We start from the raw sequence: 22,307 nt of genomic DNA, 5'->3' as shown, positions 1-22,307 counted from the left end.
TTAGGAACACCTGCTTTTAGAAATGATAATTTGATATTTTTTTAATTTCACAATGCAAATTCAAACCAGATATCAAAATAGATTTCAATGTATATGCATAAAAAATCCAAAAGAAGTCTTATGTACTTTTTCTTTATATGTTGATAACATTTTTATTGGTCGCAAATAGTAAAGAATTAGTAAATTTTACTAAAAGATGATTATGTTGTATGTTTTATTATAAAATATATTGGGCATTAAAATCGAAAAATACCATTCAAATGAACTTCTTTATTTGTCTTTACATTAAAGAGATACTTAAACGTTTCTATATATACGATTGTAAATCTATAGAAACTCTCGTTGATAAAAATACGAGTATAAGATTTGATTTGAGTAATTAGACTCAAGATGTAGCGGAGAAAATGTCTAGATGATGTGTAATACACATGATATATGTTATGTAGAAAGATTTATCAGACGATTTTAGTTGAATCTTGGACTTACACATTGGTGGAAGAAAAAAGATTTTTTATTATCTTAAAAGACTACGAATTATATTAATTGCTATTAAAATAAAATTTTTATTTCGTTCATGTAGATATATGTGTTTGTTTTGATAGTTTCTTTGTGTTGTCTTTGGTATCAAAACATTATCGTGGACTATAATAATATGCTTTTTGAGATCTTGGTTGCAAAAATATTTTATTTGAACGTTTATGATACCGTATATAGAAGACTACTACTTGCTTGTTCTTTCATACTATAACATTTTGAGTTATAATAAACAAAAAGATATCAACGAAATTAATATAGGCATATATATATATATATTAAAAAATCTTTGAAATGCATGCACGGAGAACATATAGTATATAGTTGAATTTAGAAAATAAATTAACATTGAGTAGTTCCCTAAATCATTTCATTTCACTTCATTGCAATCTCTTGCAATGTTTATATGAGAATGTCACCATTATATATCATTTCAATGCATTTAGATTAATTTTTGTTTTATACTCAAATTAATCTAGACAGTACACTAAGCTAGGGTTGGGCACAAATCAGATATCTGAGATTTTTGAGATATCTGTATCCATATCTAATCCGCACAATATTCGATTTTGAAGTTGATACAAAGAAAAAGAATAATCAGGTGTTTTGCCTTATTGTAATAAATCAGAATAAATTTCATTTTAAAGAAAAACACAATTATAATAGCAAGCCATTATAATTATAAAGAGCAGTTATGAAGATGAGATTTTTTGTTTAAAAGTTTACATATTTATATTAATTACAATATTTATAAATATAAAAGTCAATTCAAAATATCTTAGTTAATGAATATAAATATCTATAAATACAAAATAAAATCAAATCTAAGGTAATATCCTAATCTTCTAGAATACTATTATTGTATTCCCAAATACTATATCATCTTGATAAATAGACACCCTATACTACATCTATATATACTCACCATTCGCCACTATTTAGTTTCATAAAAAAAACATTGCACTCAAGAGAAAAAAAAAAAGATACAAAGAAAAAGAGACTAACGATATGGCGGCAACAAAGATGGTGAAGCTAGCAATCTTTATAGCATTTTTAATCACTGTTTCTCGTAAGTATCGATCTTATTTTATATTGCTCGTTTCTTTCACGCAAATTTCACATGCACGATCATATATATGAGGATATATATAGTTTTCTATATATATATATATACACGACCGTAATATAATGGTTGCTATATGTATATAAACGTTGCAGATATTTGCCAAGTGGCGGAGGCGAGATACAAAGTAATCAACTTCAGGTGCGAGAAAGCAGAGGATTGTGCAGCGAAGCTGAAAGATTTGTGTGGAAATTATGATTGTGTTGATAACAAATGCAGATGTGTGTCGGAATTTTTGGACCACAAAACAAACTCCGTCGACAGAAACGGTCCATAGGCTTCAGTTATATATTTGGCAAATTCTAAGCCTATGATCTCATATAATGTTATGTGTCGATTATAATAAAATGGTTATATATAGACCTCCATTCGAGATTTCGGTTATAGTTATATTCGGTATGAACTCTACGATACCGAATGCATATTGATAGAGTTTGGTTTATGAAAATGTGATTGAATGAATTTATGATGAGGATTACATCTCATATATATACATTGCATAAAAGACATAATGACATAAAACATGGAAGAAAACATGGAGGAGACATGAAAGAAAACATGTAAGAAATTAAGTATAATTAGTGGCATATTTTAGGAAAATAATTGTAATAGATAATAATAATATATCAATATACTAACATGTCCCCGCAAGATCGGTGTCGGATAGAAGACCGATCTTGGACCGAAGAAGCTCAAACCGTTGGCGTAGAAGAGATTTGGTGAGAGCATCGGCAAGTTGATCCGCAGATGAAACATGAGAGACGCGAAATTTCTGAGCTTGAACGAGACCTCGAATGTAATGATAATCAATGGTTACATGTTTCATCCGAGAATGAAAAACATGATTTGTCGATAGATATGTAGAACCAACATTGTCGCAATAAATAACTGGCATGTGAGAGAACGTGACACCGAGCTCAGAGAGGAAAGACATAAGCCATTGTACCTCGGACGCCGTCGAGGAAACTGATTTATACTCGACCTCAGTGGAAGATTTTGTAGCAAAGCGTTGTTTCTTGGACGACCATGATACAAGAGTGCGTCCGAGATAGATAATGTGAGCTCCCGTCGAAGAGAAATCATCACGATCACCTCTCCAGTCGGTATCCGAGAATGCATGTAGTGAGAGAGGAGAGGAACGTGAGATGAAAACTCTGAGGGATCGAGTGTCATTCAGATATCGGAGAATACGCTTGAGGGCTTGCAAATGATCCTAGCACGGGCGATGCATGTATTGAGATGGCTTGTTGACGGCAAATGCAATGTCGAGTGAAAAGAAGATATTGTAAACTACCCAAAATCTGACGGTACTCGGTAAGATCGGCGAGAGGAGACCCGGAGTTGAGTCGGAGGCTCAAGGTAGACGGGAGCAGGTTGGTACAGCCTTGGCATATGCCATAAAATGTTGTGCAAGAACGTCAGAAATGTACAGTCGTTGAGTGAGGAGAACACCAGTTGATATGCGGTTGACTTTGATGCCAAGAAAGTAGGATAATGAGCCGAGATCTTTGATAGAGAACCGACGAGCGAGTACATCAATGAAACTCTGCACATCCTTCGAGTGGCTACCCGTGATAATGATATCATCAACTTACACAAGAACATAGATAGTAACAATATCACGGGTAAGAATGAACAATGAGGTATTGGAGAAGGAGTTAACAAACCCACACTTAAGGAGAAACCGACCAAGTTCATTGTACCACGCTCGGGGGGCTTACTTGAGGTCGTAAAGAGCTTTGTGGAGCTTGCATACGAAGGATGGTTGATCTTTGTCGATGAAACCTGACGGTTGAGTCATGTATACATCATCGTCAAGATGCCTTGAAGAAACGCATTATTGACATCAAGTTAGCAAAGAGCCTAACCTTTGGAAACCGCAATGGTCAAGACAACACGGATTGTGGCGTGTTTGATGACAGAACTGAATGTGTCTGTGTAATCAATCCCAGACCGTTGGTGAAACCCCTTAGCCACAAGACGAGCTTTGTACCTGTCAATAGAGCCATCAGAGTGTCACTTAGTACGGAAAACCCACTTATAACCAACCATGTTATAAGACAGTCGAGACGGAACAAGAGTCCAAGTGTCATTGCGAATCAAGGCATTGAACTCCTCGACCATATAGCATCATGCCACTTTGGATCCTTAAGAGCTTGTGAAACACACGTAGGTTCTACGTCATGGTTTGGGTGAAGGACAGAGGTAAGACTAAGCTTGGGGTGAGGTTTAGAGACGTTTTTTTAGCGAGTAACCATTGGATGAGTGTTTTGTGGGGGAACAAGAGGTGATGGTGTGTCGGTGAGTATAGGAATGGGTGATCGTCAGTGAGCAATGTTTGGTGGTTCGGTAAGCATGGGATCGAGAGGGTCATGAGGCATCAAGTGCGGAGAAGGTTGAAGAGGTAACAAAGGCGGCAAAGAGCAGGTGAGAGGCATTGAGGAAGAGTTCCTTGCGGGTGATGGAACAACACGAGAGACCAGCTCAGGATGACAGTGTATAAGAATGATCATACTTGCATGGAACAAGGGAAGAGCGAGAGACAAACGGGAATGGAGAAGAGTCAACTGGAGAGTGAGAGGTTGAAAGAAGCCTAGAGTAAGGAAATTCCGACTCAACAAACTCAACATGACGAGAGACATATAAACGAGAAGTGGCAACATGCAAACAAAGGAAAACACTTTGGGTGAGAGAGTAACTCACAGAGACACAAGGGGCCGATCGAGGTTGTAGTCTATGACTAGAGTAAGGACGAAGCCACGTGTAGCAAAGACAACCAAAGGTACGTAGTTTAATATAGTTTGGAGATGACTCAAAGTCAAAAGGGGAACGACCGTGAAGGACCGGAGTGAGGAGACGATTGATCAAATAGACTGCCGTCGGAAAAACAAAGTTCCAAAGGTCCAAAGGGATGGATGCCCAAGATAAAAGTGTAAGTTCGGTTTCAACAACATGACGATGTTTACGTTCTGAAATACCATTATGCTCGGGTGTGTGGGGAGGAGAAGTAAGATGCAAAATACCATGACACGAAAGAAAATCTCTAAGTGCGATATATTTTCCACCGTTATCCGAATAAAGAGTGACAATTTTGGTGTTAACGCAATTTTCAACAAGAGATTTAAACTTTGGAAAAATAGTCAAAACATGATATTTGTGACGCATAGGGTAAATCCATATATATCGCGTAAAATGATCAACAAAGATAACGTAATACTTGAAACCGTCAAAAGAGGTGACGGGCGAAGTCCATACGTCCGAATATAAAAGTTCAAGAGGTCGAGATGAGGTAAGCATGGAAGTAGAAAAAGGACGTTTATGACTTTTAATATTAAGACAAGAATCACAAGACAATGGATGACTCGACAAAGAGGACAACGGAAGAGACAAACGTGAAATAATAGAGTTTAAAACGTCTTAAGATGGATGACCCAATCTAGAGTGCAACTCGGAGAGAGAGGTCTTGACACTCGAAAGAGCAAGAACCGAGGGCTTATTAGAGGACACGGACGAGGAATGGATAATCGGTCATTCATACGCACCGCTATTAAGGGGTTCGGTTAGTAGCGGTGCCCTCGTGTTGAGATCCTTCACTTGAAAGAAACGAGAAAAGAATTCACTGAAACATTGTTAGAATAACAAAGCTGATGAATGGAGATGAGGTTCTTATGCATGGTGGGAACATAAAGGATATTTTGAAGATTAAGACGACGAGAGTTAGAGGGAAGAGACGAGGAACCAGTGTGTGTTATGGCAAGTCCGGAGCCGTTGCCAATGATAACTTCATCTCCGCCTTAGTAGGGTGAATGGAGAGATAAATTAGTAAGGTCGGTAGTGACATGGTGTGAGGCTCCTGAGTCGAGCAACCAAGATGATGGTTGAGAGGGGGAGACAGTAGCGGTTTGAGCCAATGGTTTCCAAGGATCAGTGGTATGAGGTGGACTGGAGTCGGCAGGAGAGCGGGCAACCGAAGGAGGAAGCAGGCAGCATGTTCGGGCACTATGCCCTTGAACACCATAGAGTTGGCATTTTCCGAGGTATCCTCGAGACTGTGTACGCCATGGTTGAGATCGGGACTGAGTTAAGCGAGAACCCTGAGCAAGAGAAGGTCGGGCCATTGATGAAGGCTGGGGACCAAAACTAGGAGGAGGGCGCCAATGAGATCGAGAGGTATGTTGTGCCGCATAAGCAGAAATAGGAGAATATGAGAGATTCAAGGCAGCAAGGTCGACATCAAGACTCAATAGTTTCTCATGTAACTCGACAAATAAAATCGGAGTGTCTCGAGCATGTACGACGTCTTTGATACACTTGTACTCATCATCGAGGCCAGGAGAATTAGATCAATGAGATCCTCATGATCCATAGGTTTGTCGAGAAGTGCAAGCTCGTCCGCTTTAATATTGAAGAAGTTCATATAGTCGTTGATGGTTTTTGTGCCTTTTGTATGACGTCGCATCTAGTCTTTGAGTTGTTTGATGTAGCCACAACTAGATCAGCCATAGGTTTGGGCTAGAGTAGCTCATGCATCTGCGGCAGAGGTGGTCGACACTATAAGAGCTTGACATGGACTCGAGATCGAACCGAGGAGAGCCGAGAAAACAAGACGGTCCTGATGAAACCACGACTTATAGGTCGGGTTAGGAGATAGTACATTGTTGGTGATGATAGTGGCAGCCGACACTTTGGCCGCATCAAGGAAGTCTTCGAGGTTGTATCCTTGGAGTAAGGCACGAAGTTGTATACTCCATGTTAAGTAGTTCATGGCCGTGAGTTTCGAAACATTGACGTTAATCAACGTCGAGTTCGGATTGTCAGAGTCAAAGACCGTGACCGTGTCGCTCGGGAGATCGGCAGAGCTAGAAGGAGAGTCGGAAGATGTCATAGCGTAAAGAGAAGATCGACGACGTGAGTAATAGCCGAAGGAGGAAAAAAAGTTTCGAATGAGAAAAAAAATTGTCTTTCGATTTAAACTCTTGATACCATGATAAACTCTTGATACCATGATAGAGTTTGGTTTTAGAAAATGTGATTCAATGAATTTATGATGAGGATTACACATCTCATATATACATTGCATAAAAGACATAATGACATAAAATATGGAAGAAAACATGGAAGAGACATGGAAGAAAACATGGAGGAGACATGGAGGAAAACATGGAAGATATTAAGTATAAATAGTGGCATAATTTTAGAAAAATAATTGTAATAGATAATAATAATAATAATAATAATAATAATAATAATATATCAATATACTAACACATATAGTAACATTTTTAGTATACTAACAAAAGATATAAAGTATACTAAGAAAATACATATAAGTTTAGCGGATTCAGAAAGATTTATGATTGGGGGCAAAGTTAATTTCATAATGGTAAATTTAATTATTTTATGGGGGCATATAATAATTTTGTGTAAAATTTTATAAATTTTGTAAAGAAAATATTTTGTTTTTAAAAAAAGGGTGGGGGCCTGTGACCCCACTGCTAAAGAGTTGGATACTAAGAATCTCATGATGTGACGGTTAGGTGAACCAATTCAATCCGAAAGTTTTTTTTGATAATTACTAAGAAAAACTACCAAAAAAATAATTACTAAGAAAAGTCCACTCTCAATTTTTTTTTTTGAACCAGTAACAAAATTCCGGCAAATCTCCTGCATGCTCGGGAGAACCAATTCAATCCGAAAGCTTTTTTTGATAACCCTTTACTACTTATCGAGCCTTACTCTCGATAGGAATAATCTTTTTAGTATCTCTCTAAAGGGATAGTTAATGACACATTTTCCATCGAAAAATATATAAATTTAAAATTTTGAATAAAATAATCATTCACTAACTTAACCTTCATTTTGTGAAATGGGTTACACTAAAAACCAGAGAGATAAATATTTTTTATTTGGATTATTTTCACATTAAAAAAAATATATTCCTTTGTTTTTTGCATTGTTTTCCTATTTTAATTCATAATGGTTATTTATAAATTAGGTTTTTATCTAAAAGTAATTATATATATATAATCGTTTCTCTTATATTATTTGAATAATTTTAATTGAATTTGGTTAATTTAATATTAGAATAATCATATCTTTTATCTAACTGTAATAAATTCATAATAAATTACCTTTTAAAGAACAACACAATCATAATAGCTACCTAGTATGATTATAAAGAGTATTTAAGAATATGAGATTTTTGTTTTAAAGTTTAGATATTTACATTAATTACAACATTAATAAACATAAAAATCAATTCAAAATATCTTATTAATTGTATTCCCAAATACTATATGAATAGTAACACCATAATATATATACACACACCCGTCACCACTATTTAGTCTCACCAAAACATTGCACTCAAGAAGTAGAAAAAAATACAAAGAAGAGACTAACGATATGGCGGCAACAAAGATAGTGAAGTTAGCAATCTTTGTGGCATTTTTAATCACTGCTTCTCGTAAGTATCTGATTTTATATTGTTCGTTTCTTTTACGTAAATTTCACATGCACGATCATATATATATATATACGAGGATATATACGTTCATATATATATATATATATACACACGATACGATACGACCGTAATGTAACGGTTGCTATGTATATAAACGTTGCAGATATTTGCCAAGTGGCGGAGGCGAGATACACCGTGATCAACTTCCGGTGCCACAAACCAGAGAACTGCGCGGCCATGGCCAAAGATTTGTGCGAAAACTACGCTTGCGTCGATAACAAATGCAGATGTGTGTGGGAATCTTCCGAACGTAACCCTAACTCCCTCGACGACAGAAACGGTCCATAGGCTTCAGTTGTATATTCGGCAAATTCTAAGCCTATGATCTTATATAATGTTGTGTCGATTATAATAAAATGGTTATGGACTTCCGTTCGAGATTTCGGTTATATTTGGTTCGTATGAACGTTTACGATACCGAATGCAGAATATCACTTTTGATTTTACTAACAAAAGACATCAAGGAAACTATAAGACGCCGTACACGAATACATATATATATATATATATATACATATATAAGAAAATGAAAAAAAAAATTGGTGAAATTCATGGAGAAAATACAACGCATGGTTGCCGGAAGAAAATCAATCGATATTGGAGCTGTTTCATAAATTCCTTCATTTTATTCCCTTGAAATGTTTAAATGAGAGCAAAAACATTCTTTATAGTTTCAATGCATTTTAGATTGATGAATGTTTTAGTTTCAATGTATTTAAATTCCTTCATTTTTGTATTTACGCTAAACAAATCCTGTTGTGCCCATGTAAATTAATCTTTGTTGTTTTATATTATACGTTTATTTCCGTTAGTCTGTTAATTACCTAACTAATTGACAAGCTAATGTGTGAATAATCGCAATATAATATAACTCCAAAAGTTGATGTTTTTGTTTTTAGGCTTTGAAGAGGTCCTTGTCATAGAAATTAGAATTTGTTGTATAAATATTAAAAAAATCGATTAATAGAATGAAAAAAAAAAAATTACCCAAACAGTTGGTGGTCCATTGGCCTAGAGATGACAAAATCATTCTTAAGGTTCTGGGTTCGATTCCACAGCTGGTGGGGAGGGATGTAATTTCTAGATAAAAAATGGTCCATATACAAAGATTGTTCCTAGGTTTATGGTGGATTTAGTCGGATAGAAGGCTCGGAAACTATCCTGATTATTAAATAAAATAAAATAAATTGTATTTTTGGGTTGGGATGCACTCAGAGTTAGTATGGTGTCTAGTGCTTGACATAATTTGTGGCACTGCGTGAGCCCTTTTTATTCTTCTCTCCTCATGATTTGCCTTCTTTAAGTGCGTGTGTATGTGTAATTGCCACTATTTTAAATATATATATATATATATATATATATATATATGTATGTTTTATTTTTATTTCATTATTTTTGGGTTTATTTTCCATCGTCTTCTATATATATATATTTTTTTTTCATAAACACCTACTTTATGACAAATTCAAAATCTATTAGGATATTTGGATTTTTACATAGCTATTCCTAATCCTAAAATTTTGTATCGTCATTAAAAAAATGTCATAACAAAAAAAAAAATTGAATCAAAAGGTTAAAAAATATACAAAAAAACGATTTCCCTAAAATTGACAGAAAATATGCTAACTACAGAAAAATACAATAAAAAGAATAGTTTATACAAGTTCCATTAATGTATCTTTTGTGCCGCATTATGTCCAATACGTAAATAACAAAACATATTATTGTCTTACGTTGTAAAAGATATGAACAAGCTGTACAGCAGCATGAAAATAAGAAAACCTAAAATAATCAAATTGTTTTTATCATATGTTTGAATATATCCAAAGCATCCCCATAATTAATTGTAAAAAAATTATTTATTTTACCTAATTATGATTAAATCCAACATGATACTATTTTTTAGAAGGTATTGATGCGATATAATTGATTTATATGGGTTATATGAATATATCTACTCTAGAGAATAAATGTGTCATACAGTAGAAAAAATATTTGTTTATAATAAAATTTTATCCGCCATTTATTGGATAAAGACTGAGTAAATAAACAACTAATAAGTCTAATAAAATCTATTCAGTTATTTTATTCATTTAATTTAAATGGCATACTTAATTATAAAAAAGAGCAGACGTACGTGAGCCCATAATTTCACCAAGCTGTTATGTTTAAGTTCGTGCAGTGGAACTGAGTTAAAACCATTTACTTTTGTCGGCGAAATTAATTAATGCTTTGTGCGTAGGCATATGTAATTTAATGTGTGTGTATATATATATGTAACATATTTAAAAAAAATCAGCCAAATGCATGGAGAAAATATTATATAGATTTGGCAGGAGAAAATATCCATTTTACTCTTTTGCAAAAAAAAAAATTAATGTTGAAAACCAAACTGTTATTTTTAGGACGCGGGAGATGTAATTGGACTAAAAATCTAATAAATTTTTCGTATTATAAAAAAAATATTTGTGTTTGAAATAATAAAGGTATTTTACTTTATAAATTCAAAGGACTACTTTCTAACAGGCTAACATAATATATATTTAAAAAATTTAGTAAAAAAATAATCACTTTTTAGCTATCATAGTCTATATTTATGAATTGGGTTGATGCAATAGATATCATATTTTTTTATTTCCATTACCTGCGGATGTTAAAAACTATATCCATGTAAGTTTATTTATATTTAGATTCTGTTTTTAATTTAAAAATATTTATTTTTTAAAAAGTTAATTTTTATTTTACTTTTTTAGTTATTTTTTATATTTCAATTGATGAGATGGATTTGAATCTACTTAATTTAGTTTTGAGACAATGGCATATCTAATCGATTATCTCATTATTCAAGTATAATAAATGTCATTAAAATTATTCCGAATCAATATATCTAATCAAAATGTAAAAGTATATGCTTCAAACTTGCGTACTATAGTATGCATGCTATTTAATAAATCATCAAAGTTTCTACTCCATTAATTGATAGTTTTTCTATTTCAGCCTATAAATAAAGATTCACTTTCTCCCTTTCTTCGGCGTCAAGCATCTCTCTCGCGCACTCGCACTCGCACTCACACTCGTATAATTATTTAATTTATTTTATCTTTTCGACACTTTTGGTGGAGAGAATTATCTTTATGCAGCCTTATAATCGTTATATAGTGGTCTTTTCAAATAATATTTTTTTTTTATTCTTTTTTCATTTGGGTTGTGCTGCGATCTATTAACTGGGCAATCCAAGAATCCTATGTCCATTGTTAACGAGGAAACTTGGCCTAATAATTTCAAAGTGTTTAAATGTCGAAACGTCGGTTTAGTTATCAAATTTACATTTTGGTTTACTTCATGAACATTTTACATATGCCTTAGCTTCCTCTCTCTCTCTCTCTCTCTCTCTCTCTCTCACATATTATTTCGCTTTCTTACCGAACATACCATTCCTGTTCTCTCTCTCTCTCTCTCTCTCTTTCTCGCTCGCTCTCGCAGGGAGGATGAGCACTAAGCAAGCATTGTTTCTCGGCTTCGTGTGCTTGCTTTCATCGTCTCAAGTAAGAAAAATCTAAACTTCTGCTTACTCTTCTCTGTTTTTTATGCATTTTTCATCTCATTTTGACAATTTACATTTTCTTTTTCTTTTCTTTCAGTTTTAATGTTGACCCTTTTGTTTTTTTCCCACAAAAAATTTGCAGCTACACCCTACCGGAGCCGATCAAAACACCGGCGAATCTCCGGCGCCGGTGAACCCATTCACTCCAAAAGCCTCTCTGGTTCGTTACTGGGACAAACGCATCGATGGAGATTCCACGAAACCCACGCCGTTTTTCCTCTCAAAGGCCTCACCTTTATCCGCCGTAGACTCCACGCGCTTCGTCTCACTCGCGTCACGCCACGCTCTTCACACGCGCCTCCGTGACTTCTGCACCGCCGCCGTACTCTTCTGCTTCCCGGAGCTCGCGAATTTCCCGGCCAAACAACACGACGGAGACGTCAACTTTTCCGTCTACACCAACAAAAACTTCACCAACTACGGCTCTAACCGCCTCGCCGGCGCCGGCGACGAGTTCAAGAACTATTCCACAGGAGACAACATTGCAATTGATTCCTTCCGGCGCTACAGCCGAGACTCCGCCGGCCACTCCGACGGCTTCTCCACCTACGCCGACGATGCCAACGTCGCCGACCAGAGCTTCAACACCTATGGCGCCGGATCCACCGGAGGATCCGGAGACTTTACGGCATACCTCGCCGGCGTTAACGGGCCCAACGGCCGTTTTACCTCTTATTCCGACGACGCAAACGGCCGGAGTCAGTCGTTCACTTCCTACTCCAGTGATGCCAACGCCGGAGTTCAGGCGTTCACCAGCTACAGCAAGAACGGAAACGGGGCACCGAACGAGTTCTCGGGTTATGGAACCGGGTCGAATGTTGTTCAATCAGATTTCTCCGGTTATGGGCAAACAGCGAATGGAGAAAACGACACGTTCACGAGCTATGGTACCGATGGGAATATTCCGGTGAACAATTTCAGAAGCTATGGAGATGGCGGAAACGGCGGTGTGTACGGGTTTAAGAGCTACAGAGACGATTCCAACATTGGAGCTGATTCGTTCTCTTCGTACGCCAAGAATTCCGACAATGCCAAGATCGATTTCGAAAATTATGCGAAATCTGTGAATCTGGGTTCAGACAATTTCACCAGTTACGGACATGGAGCTCAGAATCAAGAAACGGGGTTTAAATCGTACGGACCAAATCCCAACTTCAAGGAATACACGAAAAACGACGTCGTTTTCTCGAGATACACGAACTCGACCTCCGCGAGTGGTAAAACCGTAAATAAATGGGTGGAGCCGGGCAAATTTTTTCGGGAGGCGATGTTAAGGGAGGGGACTTTGATGCAAATGCCGGATATTAGAGATAAAATGCCCAGAAGGACTTTTTTACCCCGGGCCATCACCGCGAAATTGCCGTTCTCATCCTCGACCACCCGTGAGATCCTCCGTATCTTCTCGGCAGCCGAGAACTCGTCGATTTCTCGTATCATCTCATACGCCGTCGCGGAATGCGAGCGGCCCCCGAGCCGCGGTGAGGTCAAGAGGTGCGTCGGCTCGGCAGAGGACATGATAGATTTCGCCACGTCGATGCTCGGGCGCCACGTGGCGGTCAGGACGACAGAGAGCGTAGCAGGGTCAAAAGGGACGATCGAGATCGGGAAAGTCAACGGAATCAACGGGGGAAAAGTGACGAGATCGGTATCGTGTCATCAGACTTTGTACCCGTATCTACTGTATTACTGCCACTCGGTACCTCGGGTTCGGGTCTACGAGGTGGATCTTTTAGATCCGAAGAGTCGGGTCAAGATTAATCACGGTGTTGCCATCTGTCATGTTGACACGTCAGCATGGAGCCCGGGTCATGGAGCTTTCCTAGCCTTGGGTCCGGGCCCGGGTCGAATCGAGGTCTGTCATTGGATCTTCGAAAATGATATGACGTGGATTATTACAAAGGTTTGATCTGAACCGTTCGTTTGTCATTGGTCCTGTTTGGCTTTCGAGTTTCGAGTTTATCTTTCTTGTCCTTGGTGTTTGTGTTTTTTTAAAAGCTTTGCTATTTTTAATTGAGATTTGCAAGTGTAATTTTTCCCTCTTTTTCTTAGATTGAATATGAACACTTTACAATAAGGAACATATATCTACTTATATAACATTCAATGTAATTGGAACGTATAGGAAAATGTGCATATGTGTGTGTGTGCGCCACAAATAATGGATGATTTGGGACTGAGTTAAGGCAGATAAGTCATGGAAGTTGTGTTCTTAGCTTCGCTAAACTCGTGAAGATAAGTTTAAGAGTTTTTTATAATGGAAATTTTATATAATTATCTGAATAAATATCAACACAAAAAAATACGTGAACATAGATATTTTTTATACACATCTTTTACATAGAATTTTTCATTCCATTATTAATATTTCTTTGGATTTCTTTCCATTTCTTGTTCCTTCAATTTCTCCGTATTATCATGTTTCCTTTTTTTTTTTTTGATAACGCTGGGAATCCGCCATCGACCCTTCGGATCGGATACCGCAAAGGGTCGGACGAAGGATACAGTATCGTGGACAATAAACCCAACGACTCCACGCAATAGCCGGTAAACCACGCGGAGCAGGTAAACCAGCCGAAACTGACCGGCTCAGAGAAAGTTTGACACCAGGAGGAATCGAACTCTCCACCACAGTTTTTGAATTGTTACTTTACCAACTGGGCTGGGGGCTTCCCTATCATGTTTCCTTTCCATTGAAACTCTTACCATTTGCTCGATTTCTTTTCTATTTATCAACATGTCAAGTTTCCTTTTGTTGTGAGTTCTTCCATTTGTTTGAACTTCTTTCCAAACTTTAACATGTAGAATTTACATATCGTCCAATAATTACTTTCGAAATGTGACCACATCTTTAATTTCATCAATTTCCAAAAAACTGTAATTGTAAATAACAATAATGTAGGGGCGATTTCATAAATTTATATAATATATGGTTTCCCTTTTAAAGTCTCTTCGTTTCCCTTGGTTTCGTCGATTTTGAAAACCCTCGTCTTTCTGGATCACTCTAAAACCTAAGGGGATGGATCTGATTCTGTCCTACGCCGACGGATCCCCTTCTTCGTCGCCGGAATCTTCTCCGCCGCGTGTTTTAGCGGCCAAATCTTCGGCTCCGGCGGTCGACGACACGGCACTGGCTCTCACGGTGGCGCAGGTGAATCAATCTCAGTCCAAGCCGATCAATCCCACCCAACATGCGGTTGTCTTCAACCCTACCTACGAGCAGCTGTGGGCCCCGATTCACGGTCCCGCTCATCCGTACGCCAAGGACGGAATCGCGCAGGGGATGCGGAATCACAAGCTAGGGTTTGTGGAGGACGCGTCCATCGGCTCGTTCGTGTTCGACGAGCAGTACCACACGTTTCACAAGTACGGTTACGCCGCGGATCCGTCGGGGATGAACTACGTCGGCGATGCTGATGCGTTGAAACAGAACGACGGTGTTTCGGTGTATAACATTCCACAGAGCGAACAGAAGCGGCGGCGGACTGAGAAGAAGGAGGAGGAGACGGAAGGGGAAGAGGGAAAGGAGGAGATGGAGCCGGAGGTTGAGAATCCGGCGACAGACGCCTGGTTGATGAAGAACAAGAAGAGCCCATGGGCGGGGAAGAAGGAGCTGGTTCAGGGGGAACTCACGGAGGAGCAGAAGAAATACGCGGAGGAACACGCGAAGAAGAAGGAAGAGAAGGGTCAGCACGGCGAAGGAAAAGGCGAGCATCACGCGGACAAGAGTACATTCCATGGCAAGGAAGAGAGAGATTATCAAGGGAGGTCCTGGATTGCACCACCGAAGGATGCCAAAGCCAACAACGATCACTGTTATATACCGAAACGATTGGTTCATACATGGAGTGGGCACACGAAAGGTGTTTCCGCTATCCGGTTCTTCCCCAAGCATGGCCATTTGATTCTCTCTGCAGGTATGGATACTAAGGTTAAGATATGGGACGTGTTCAACTCGGGTAAATGTATGAGAACTTACATGGGTCATTCAAAAGCGGTGAGAGATATATGTTTTTCGAACGATGGAACTAAGTTTTTGACTGCTGGATACGATAAGAACATCAAGTATTGGGACACAGAAACTGGTCAAGTTATATCGACATTTTCCACTGGGAAGATTCCATATGTTGTTAAGCTGAATCCAGACGATGATAAGCAGAATATATTGTTGGCTGGTATGAGCGATAAGAAAATCGTTCAGTGGGATATCAATACTGGGCAGATTACTCAGGAGTATGATCAGCATCTGGGTGCGGTGAATACAATCACGTTTGTGGACAATAACAGAAGATTTGTGACATCGAGTGATGATAAATCTCTCCGTGTCTGGGAGTTTGGCATTCCAGTCGTGATCAAGTATATCAGTGAGCCCCATATGCACTCTATGCCTTCCATTGCGGTCCACCCAAATACGAATTGGCTCGCGGCACAGAGTTTGGATAATCAGATACTGATCTACGGTACTCGGGAAAGGTTTCAGCTGAATAAAAAGAAGAGGTTTGCTGGGCACATTGTTGCGGGTTATGCTTGCCAAGTTAATTTCTCACCTGATGGAAGGTTTGTTATGTCTGGAGACGGTGAAGGTAAGTGCTGGTTTTGGGATTGGAAGAGCTGCAAAGTGTTTAGAACTATTAAGTGTCATGATGGAGTATGCATCGGGTGTGAATGGCACCCGCTTGAACAAAGTAAAGTCGCAACATGTGGGTGGGACGGCTTGATCAAATACTGGTATGTCGGTGACCTCTTGCATTTAACTCCTTTGTTTTAGCTGTGGTTCATTCCATTTCTTCTGTTTGCTTCATCGCGATGATGCATATTTTCGTTTGCGTAAACTACAAGTGATGCTAGAGAGTTAGGTTGTTAAGTGTATAGACTTGCAGTTTCTTGTGGAACCTTATGAAAGGGGAACTGAAGCTTTGCATCTTGGAGATATTTGGTTATTACATTGAATAGTTTGTCTGTTTCCATCATCATTTTGCCATTTCCTAGTTAATATGATTTAGCGTATCAGTACGGTTCTCTTTCTCTGTTCCTTGCCGTCTGAACATTTCTGAATCTAGAAAAGAATGTTACAAGCTATACCCTTTTGTTTCGCTTGCATCTTCGCAGGGACTAAGATGGGCATTTTAAGACCAAAACTCTCGATGTCGGGGGGTCTTGTAACATGCTTCGACACTGTTCCTTTATCCATTAATGGAGTTTCGGTGGAGGAGAGACAGAAAGAAAAAAAGAGATTAGAGTTGAAAAGGGTTTGCGTGCTTCAAACAGCTTTAGAGTTTCATGTAGACTCCGCAGGGAAGATGACATGTTTGGTTGGAAAAATTTGTAAGAATTAAAAAACTCTTTGACTTTCCCATGTTTTTGTTGACAGTCATAGTTTTCTGTGTTATTTTCTGTCTACAATTTCGGCAACGACTCTAAAAGCAAATAAGATTATGGTGATTCGAGGGGCAAAGGCAAAAATTAGGATACTGTCTAAAGGCCACCTCTTCTGGTTCGGATGTGACAGTACGGAAGGGAATAAATTTGTTTCCCAATCCCTGATTTAGTAAAAACTGTCCGATTTCCAATTCAATTATGTATCTTTAAATTCTTTTTTGTCAAAAATTATCTTCCTTTTTTTTAAATAGAGAAATACAATTGGTGTTATTAAAAGTTATTCTTAATATTTATATATCTGATTTAAAATATACACAATTGAGTATTATCAAGTACACAAACCTTAGCAATAATCTATAAATGGGTATTACGTACGTAATGTGGCCGATATATACATATGGGCCGAAAAAATTATATTTGGGGCAATTTTATAATGGGCCATAAATTTTAAGGCCCATAAAATTATAACGCGCGACTTCATAACGTTATCGCATTTTGTTACCCAAAGATGCAAATTGAGAACAAGAAGGATCTCTGCTAAGAACACTGTGTTCTCTCTCTCTCTCGCTCGCTGCAGAGGACAGGAGAGAGACAATATATATGCTACGAGGATCAAATCACCGGGTCGAGCCACTTGGTCTTGCGTAATATCATCGCCGTCGTCTTCTCTCTCCCCCAGATCTGATCCTCCGCCATGGCGTCTTCCTCTGCGGTCCGATCTCTCCTCTCGGTCTTCTCCGCCGCCGTTTTCCTTCTTCTCGCTCCCGTTCTCGCCTCCGAGTCAGATCACAAGGTTAGATTCGGATCTCCGGTGACCGCCTCTGCACCTTGAATTGTGCTCTTGTTTCCTAGATCTCGCGATTTGCATGGTGTTTATGGCTTATTTTGATGTGGATCTGTTCGTTTTTTGTCGGTGTTGGGGCTTCGAGGTTTGATCCTGTTGCCTCTTTGTTTCAATTCTGGATAGTATTATGTCGTGCTTTCAGCATTATGGATTAGGGTTTGCTATGTGTGAACATTTCCATTGAATTTGAGTCTCGTTGGTCCGTTTGCTTGACATACCAGTCAATTCGATGTAGAAACTACTTGGATCAGTACTAACGTGTTTTTCATTTTGGGGGAAGTTTTCGTTGGATGTTTTCACGTGCCCTTTTGACATACTAAGCCTTTGTAATTCCACTTCCTTGTTAGCTGTGGGAGTGGAATTTCCACCTGAAATTTCTTGTTAGGCTATTTAGATCTTATAGATATTAGTGGTATAAGAGATTAGGTCCCAAAATGTTTCAAAATTGCTACAGATTTTGATTCCATGGTAAAATATTGAAGTCAGAGTTTGATTTTGGCCGCTTTCCTTTCCTATCAAAATCATTCCACCCTATTCTCATAGTGGAAATCATGAGATCTGGGTTGGTGATGGCTTTCTTTCTTCAGCACGGTCTATATTTCTGAGGATCTAAAAGTAAGTTGAAATGCTTTGTAATGATAATTAAATAAAAAATTTTCAATGTAAATTTTTGGGGTCTCGTGTCATATATGTGAAACCTATAGGCCTTATTTTTTATATCGTCTGCCCTTGAATTGGAATAGATGCTATTATGCATATTTGGCTGATTTGCCTACTATAGGCTGTAAAGAATATGTTTTGAAATGAGCTCCAATGGATATCTAGGCTTAGTTTTTCGTACCTATCCTTACTGAACTGTTGGTTTCTTTTCTGCATGTCTTGGTCCCATCATAAGCTTTCTTTCTTTGCATATTTCATAAGCTTTGCTTTCTTTTCATTTTTCACAACTATTGATATTTATATCCATGTTCTGTTCCAGTATCAAAAGGATGAGAAGGTGACCCTGTGGGTGAACAAAGTTGGCCCTTATAACAACCCGCAAGAAACGTACAACTACTACAGTCTTCCTTTTTGCCGTTCATCTGGAAATGATGTTCACAAATGGGGTGGTCTTGGCGAGGTTCTTGGTGGAAACGAGCTTATTGACAGCGAGATTGACATCAAGTTCTTGAGTATGTTCTAGTTTTCATGCATAGTCATGTTTCCCTTGTGATTATCCTACCTGTGCTCGAGTTTCCTTACATTTTTTTTTCTTGTTTCTCTTCAGAAAATGTTGACAGAAATGTGATCTGTCATCTGGAACTCAATGAAGCAAATGTCAAGCAGTTTAAAGATGCAATTGAAAATAGTTATTGGTTTGAATTCTTCATGGGTATGTATTCAACTAACTAATACGTGCAGCTGATGAATTCCAAAGATTTATAGTCTTGATAAAGAATGTGTTGAATATTATTTGAGAGCCTTGATACCTTAGGAAAGTCAGTTCAAAACACTTGAAGCATTTTGGCATGCTTTAAGACTTCACTTTAGTGTTCATATTTTTTCTTGATTCTGAAGTATTTTTATTCTTGGTGTCCAATTTGGTGCAACTTTGTTTATGGAATTGGAGTATGTAGGATACAAAACGTTGTATGTAGTTTCCATTTTTCATTTTGATACAGCTGAATCGAAGCCTTATTAGACTGCTAACATGTCCCTCATCTGTCTTCTTTTCCCATCTGATGCACATGGCCTCGTGTTTGCTTGATGCAAGTTCAGATGACCTGCCATTGTGGGGTATGCACTTTTGAACATTTGTGGAAACATCTGATAATCTACGGTTTTCTATTTTTTAGACAAATTTTTTCTAGCTATGTTATCAATGTTCTAGGTTTTGTGGGTGAGCTGCATCCTGACAAAAGCAGTGATAGCGGCAAGCATGTCCTCTACACACATAAAAATATTGTTGTTAAATACAACAAAGAGCAGGTTAGTAGTTTCTCACCCTTCATGTGCCATATTATGTAGTTTAGGTCGGTACTTGTTGTCATGGCATCTTCATTTGTTTCATGAAGATCATTCATGTTAATCTCACTCAAGACAATCCGAGGCCATTGGAAGCAGGGAGGAAACTCGACTTGACGTACTCCGTGAAATGGGTACCAACAAATGTCACGTTTGCCCGTCGTTTTGATGTTTATCTGGACTATCCATTCTTTGAGCACCAGGTAAAAGTCATGAGCATGTTATGACCTTTATTTTGTCATCCTTCTGCCGTTGGTTTTGTAGTTCTTATTTGGTTCATAGTTTGATAATATGTGCAGAAAAAGCTTCATTTTATTTTATTTTTTAATTTAATGGTTGAAATCCGTATGTCAAGTTGTTTCATTAAGTTCCTTTCAATGTGCAGATCCATTGGTTCTCCATTTTCAACTCATTCATGATGGTTATTTTCCTCACCGGTCTGGTGTCGATGATTTTAATGAGGACTCTCAGAAATGATTATGCTAAATATGCTCGAGAAGATGATGATTTGGAGAGTTTGGTGATGTCTCCTCTGCCTTTTACATCTCATACCTGCACAAGTTGTTTTTCTTTTTTGCCTTTATGTTTTCCTGGCATCTAGTCAGTAGTCAAGTACTCTTTTCTTTATTTTAAGTGAGGGAATATATAGCCATTTCTGACAGACGGCAATTTCTAAGCACAGGAGCGGGATGTAAGTGAAGAGTCTGGTTGGAAACTTGTGCATGGAGATGTGTTCCGCCCACCTTGCAGCATGACTCTCCTCTCGGCTGTTGTCGGTACTGGTGCTCAGTTGGCGTTGCTTGTTCTTCTCGTCATCTTACTTGCAATCGTTGGTACACTCTACGTGGGGTACGTATTCAGCACTGATATTTGTTTGTATTCAACCTTTGCGATTTTCTAGTTGAATTTCTTTCTCACAGTATGGCCATTGTCATGTTTTGTTTTGTTCAGGAGAGGAGCAATTGTCACAACTTTCATAGTTTGCTACGCTTTGACATCCTTTGTCTCCGGTTATGTGAGTGGTGGAATGTACTCGAGGAACGGGGGTATGCATCTAGTTATTTACATCCAAAGCTCAATACTTTCGGGTTCCGGTTGGTTATATTCGGATTCAATTATTTCGTTTTCAGAAAAATTATAACAATTCGGTTTGGCTTGATTCGTGTTTGGATTTTATTGATAAAAGTACTGATTAGAAAGATTCAGTTTTTTCGGTTATTTTTTTAATATGTTCAGTTCTGATCGGGTTTGATTTTTTCAGTTTAGAGAAATCATAACAATTCTGATTTTTTTTATCGTATTTGGTCATCTGTTGTTTTGTTTGGTTATTCGATATTTTGATTTATTACCATTTGGAATTTCTGATTTTATTACTGTTGTTTTTTATTTGCAGGTAAACATTGGATCAAGTGCATGATACTTGCAGCCTCTCTGTTCCCATTTATGTGTTTTGGGATCGGCTTTGTCCTCAACACAATCGCTATATTCTACGGATCTCTCGCAGCTATTCCCTTCGGGACAATGGTTGTTGTTTTTGTAATATGGGGTTTTATTTCGTTCCCTCTGGCCCTTCTCGGAACCGTGGTTGGAAGAAACTGGAGCGGTGCTCCAAACAACCCGTGTCGTGTGAAGACAATCCCGCGTCCAATCCCCGAGAAAAAGTGGTACCTGACACCATCTGTTGTCTCGCTCATGGGAGGTCTTCTTCCCTTTGGAAGCATCTTCATCGAGATGTATTTCGTCTTCACTTCCTTCTGGAATTACAAGGTAAAGCTTCTTCACATCTTTCACAGTAAGGAAGAGCTTTTGATGAGTGTGACTAGAGGTTATCATTTCATTTTTTATATTGAATTTGGTTTCTATCCAGGTCTGGTTTGCATGGTTGAAATTATTTATTTTCCAAAGAAATATTCAATTTTTGGATTATTTTTGTACTTGCTTCGGTTTCTGTTGGTTTTCGGTTTTTATTGATTATTATTCATTTTCTAAAGAATTTTCGTTTTTTTGGTTATTTTATATTCGGGCAAAAGCAAAACCAAAATGAGTGGAAAAGAAGAATTCATGCGGCCGACCCCAAATAAATTTGGGATTAAGGCGATTTTGTTGTTGTTCGCATCGGTTTAGTTATGCACAACCGAACCGAAATAGCCACCCCATAGTGTAATATATGCGAGTTCTTAAGTTTTTATTTTTTTGGCTGACAGGTTTACTACGTATACGGATTCATGCTACTGGTGTTTCTGATTCTCGTAATCGTGACAGTATGCGTAACGATCGTGGGGACGTACTTCCTGCT

General features: G+C 38.0%; 3 protein-coding genes and 1 long non-coding RNA gene across 4 annotated transcripts in view; all 4 read left to right on the top strand.

The window, feature by feature from the left end:
- Positions 1 to 1,415: 1,415 nt before the first annotated feature.
- Positions 1,416 to 2,032, top strand: LOC104823643. The gene is made up of 2 exons (XR_773352.2): positions 1,416 to 1,603; positions 1,753 to 2,032. It is a non-coding gene; the product is annotated as an uncharacterized LOC104823643 (long non-coding RNA).
- A 9,284-nt stretch (positions 2,033 to 11,316) lies between these two features.
- Positions 11,317 to 13,978, top strand: LOC104823642 (polygalacturonase 1 beta-like protein 2). The gene is made up of 2 exons (XM_010555298.2): positions 11,317 to 11,728; positions 11,870 to 13,978. Exons 1-2 carry the CDS (start codon positions 11,672 to 11,674, stop codon positions 13,691 to 13,693), a joined length of 1,881 nt encoding a protein of 626 aa, XP_010553600.1. The 5' UTR covers positions 11,317 to 11,671; the 3' UTR covers positions 13,694 to 13,978.
- Positions 13,979 to 14,682: 704 nt separating this feature from the next.
- LOC104823641 (pre-mRNA-processing factor 17) lies at positions 14,683 to 17,173 on the top strand. Its single transcript, XM_010555297.2, has 2 exons — positions 14,683 to 16,512; positions 16,894 to 17,173. Exons 1-2 carry the CDS (start codon positions 14,804 to 14,806, stop codon positions 16,898 to 16,900), a joined length of 1,716 nt encoding a protein of 571 aa, XP_010553599.1. The 5' UTR covers positions 14,683 to 14,803; the 3' UTR covers positions 16,901 to 17,173.
- A 505-nt stretch (positions 17,174 to 17,678) lies between these two features.
- LOC104823639 (transmembrane 9 superfamily member 1) overlaps positions 17,679 to 22,307 on the top strand; it is a 5,421-nt gene continuing 792 nt past the window's right edge. The window contains exons 1-11 of the mRNA XM_010555296.2: positions 17,679 to 17,956; positions 18,987 to 19,179; positions 19,275 to 19,379; positions 19,766 to 19,783; positions 19,878 to 19,975; positions 20,062 to 20,214; positions 20,397 to 20,531; positions 20,694 to 20,860; positions 20,963 to 21,057; positions 21,405 to 21,778; positions 22,216 to 22,303. Of these exons, the coding sequence (XP_010553598.1) occupies positions 17,858 to 17,956; positions 18,987 to 19,179; positions 19,275 to 19,379; positions 19,766 to 19,783; positions 19,878 to 19,975; positions 20,062 to 20,214; positions 20,397 to 20,531; positions 20,694 to 20,860; positions 20,963 to 21,057; positions 21,405 to 21,778; positions 22,216 to 22,303 (1,525 nt within the window). The 5' untranslated portion in view covers positions 17,679 to 17,857. The remainder of the gene's footprint in view (positions 17,957 to 18,986; positions 19,180 to 19,274; positions 19,380 to 19,765; positions 19,784 to 19,877; positions 19,976 to 20,061; positions 20,215 to 20,396; positions 20,532 to 20,693; positions 20,861 to 20,962; positions 21,058 to 21,404; positions 21,779 to 22,215; positions 22,304 to 22,307) is intronic.

This window comes from Tarenaya hassleriana, unplaced genomic scaffold, assembly GCF_000463585.1.
Source record: "Tarenaya hassleriana unplaced genomic scaffold, ASM46358v1 Cleome4, whole genome shotgun sequence".
Taxonomy (NCBI): Eukaryota; Viridiplantae; Streptophyta; class Magnoliopsida; order Brassicales; family Cleomaceae; genus Tarenaya; species Tarenaya hassleriana.
This window is presented reverse-complemented; position numbering and strand designations above follow the sequence as displayed.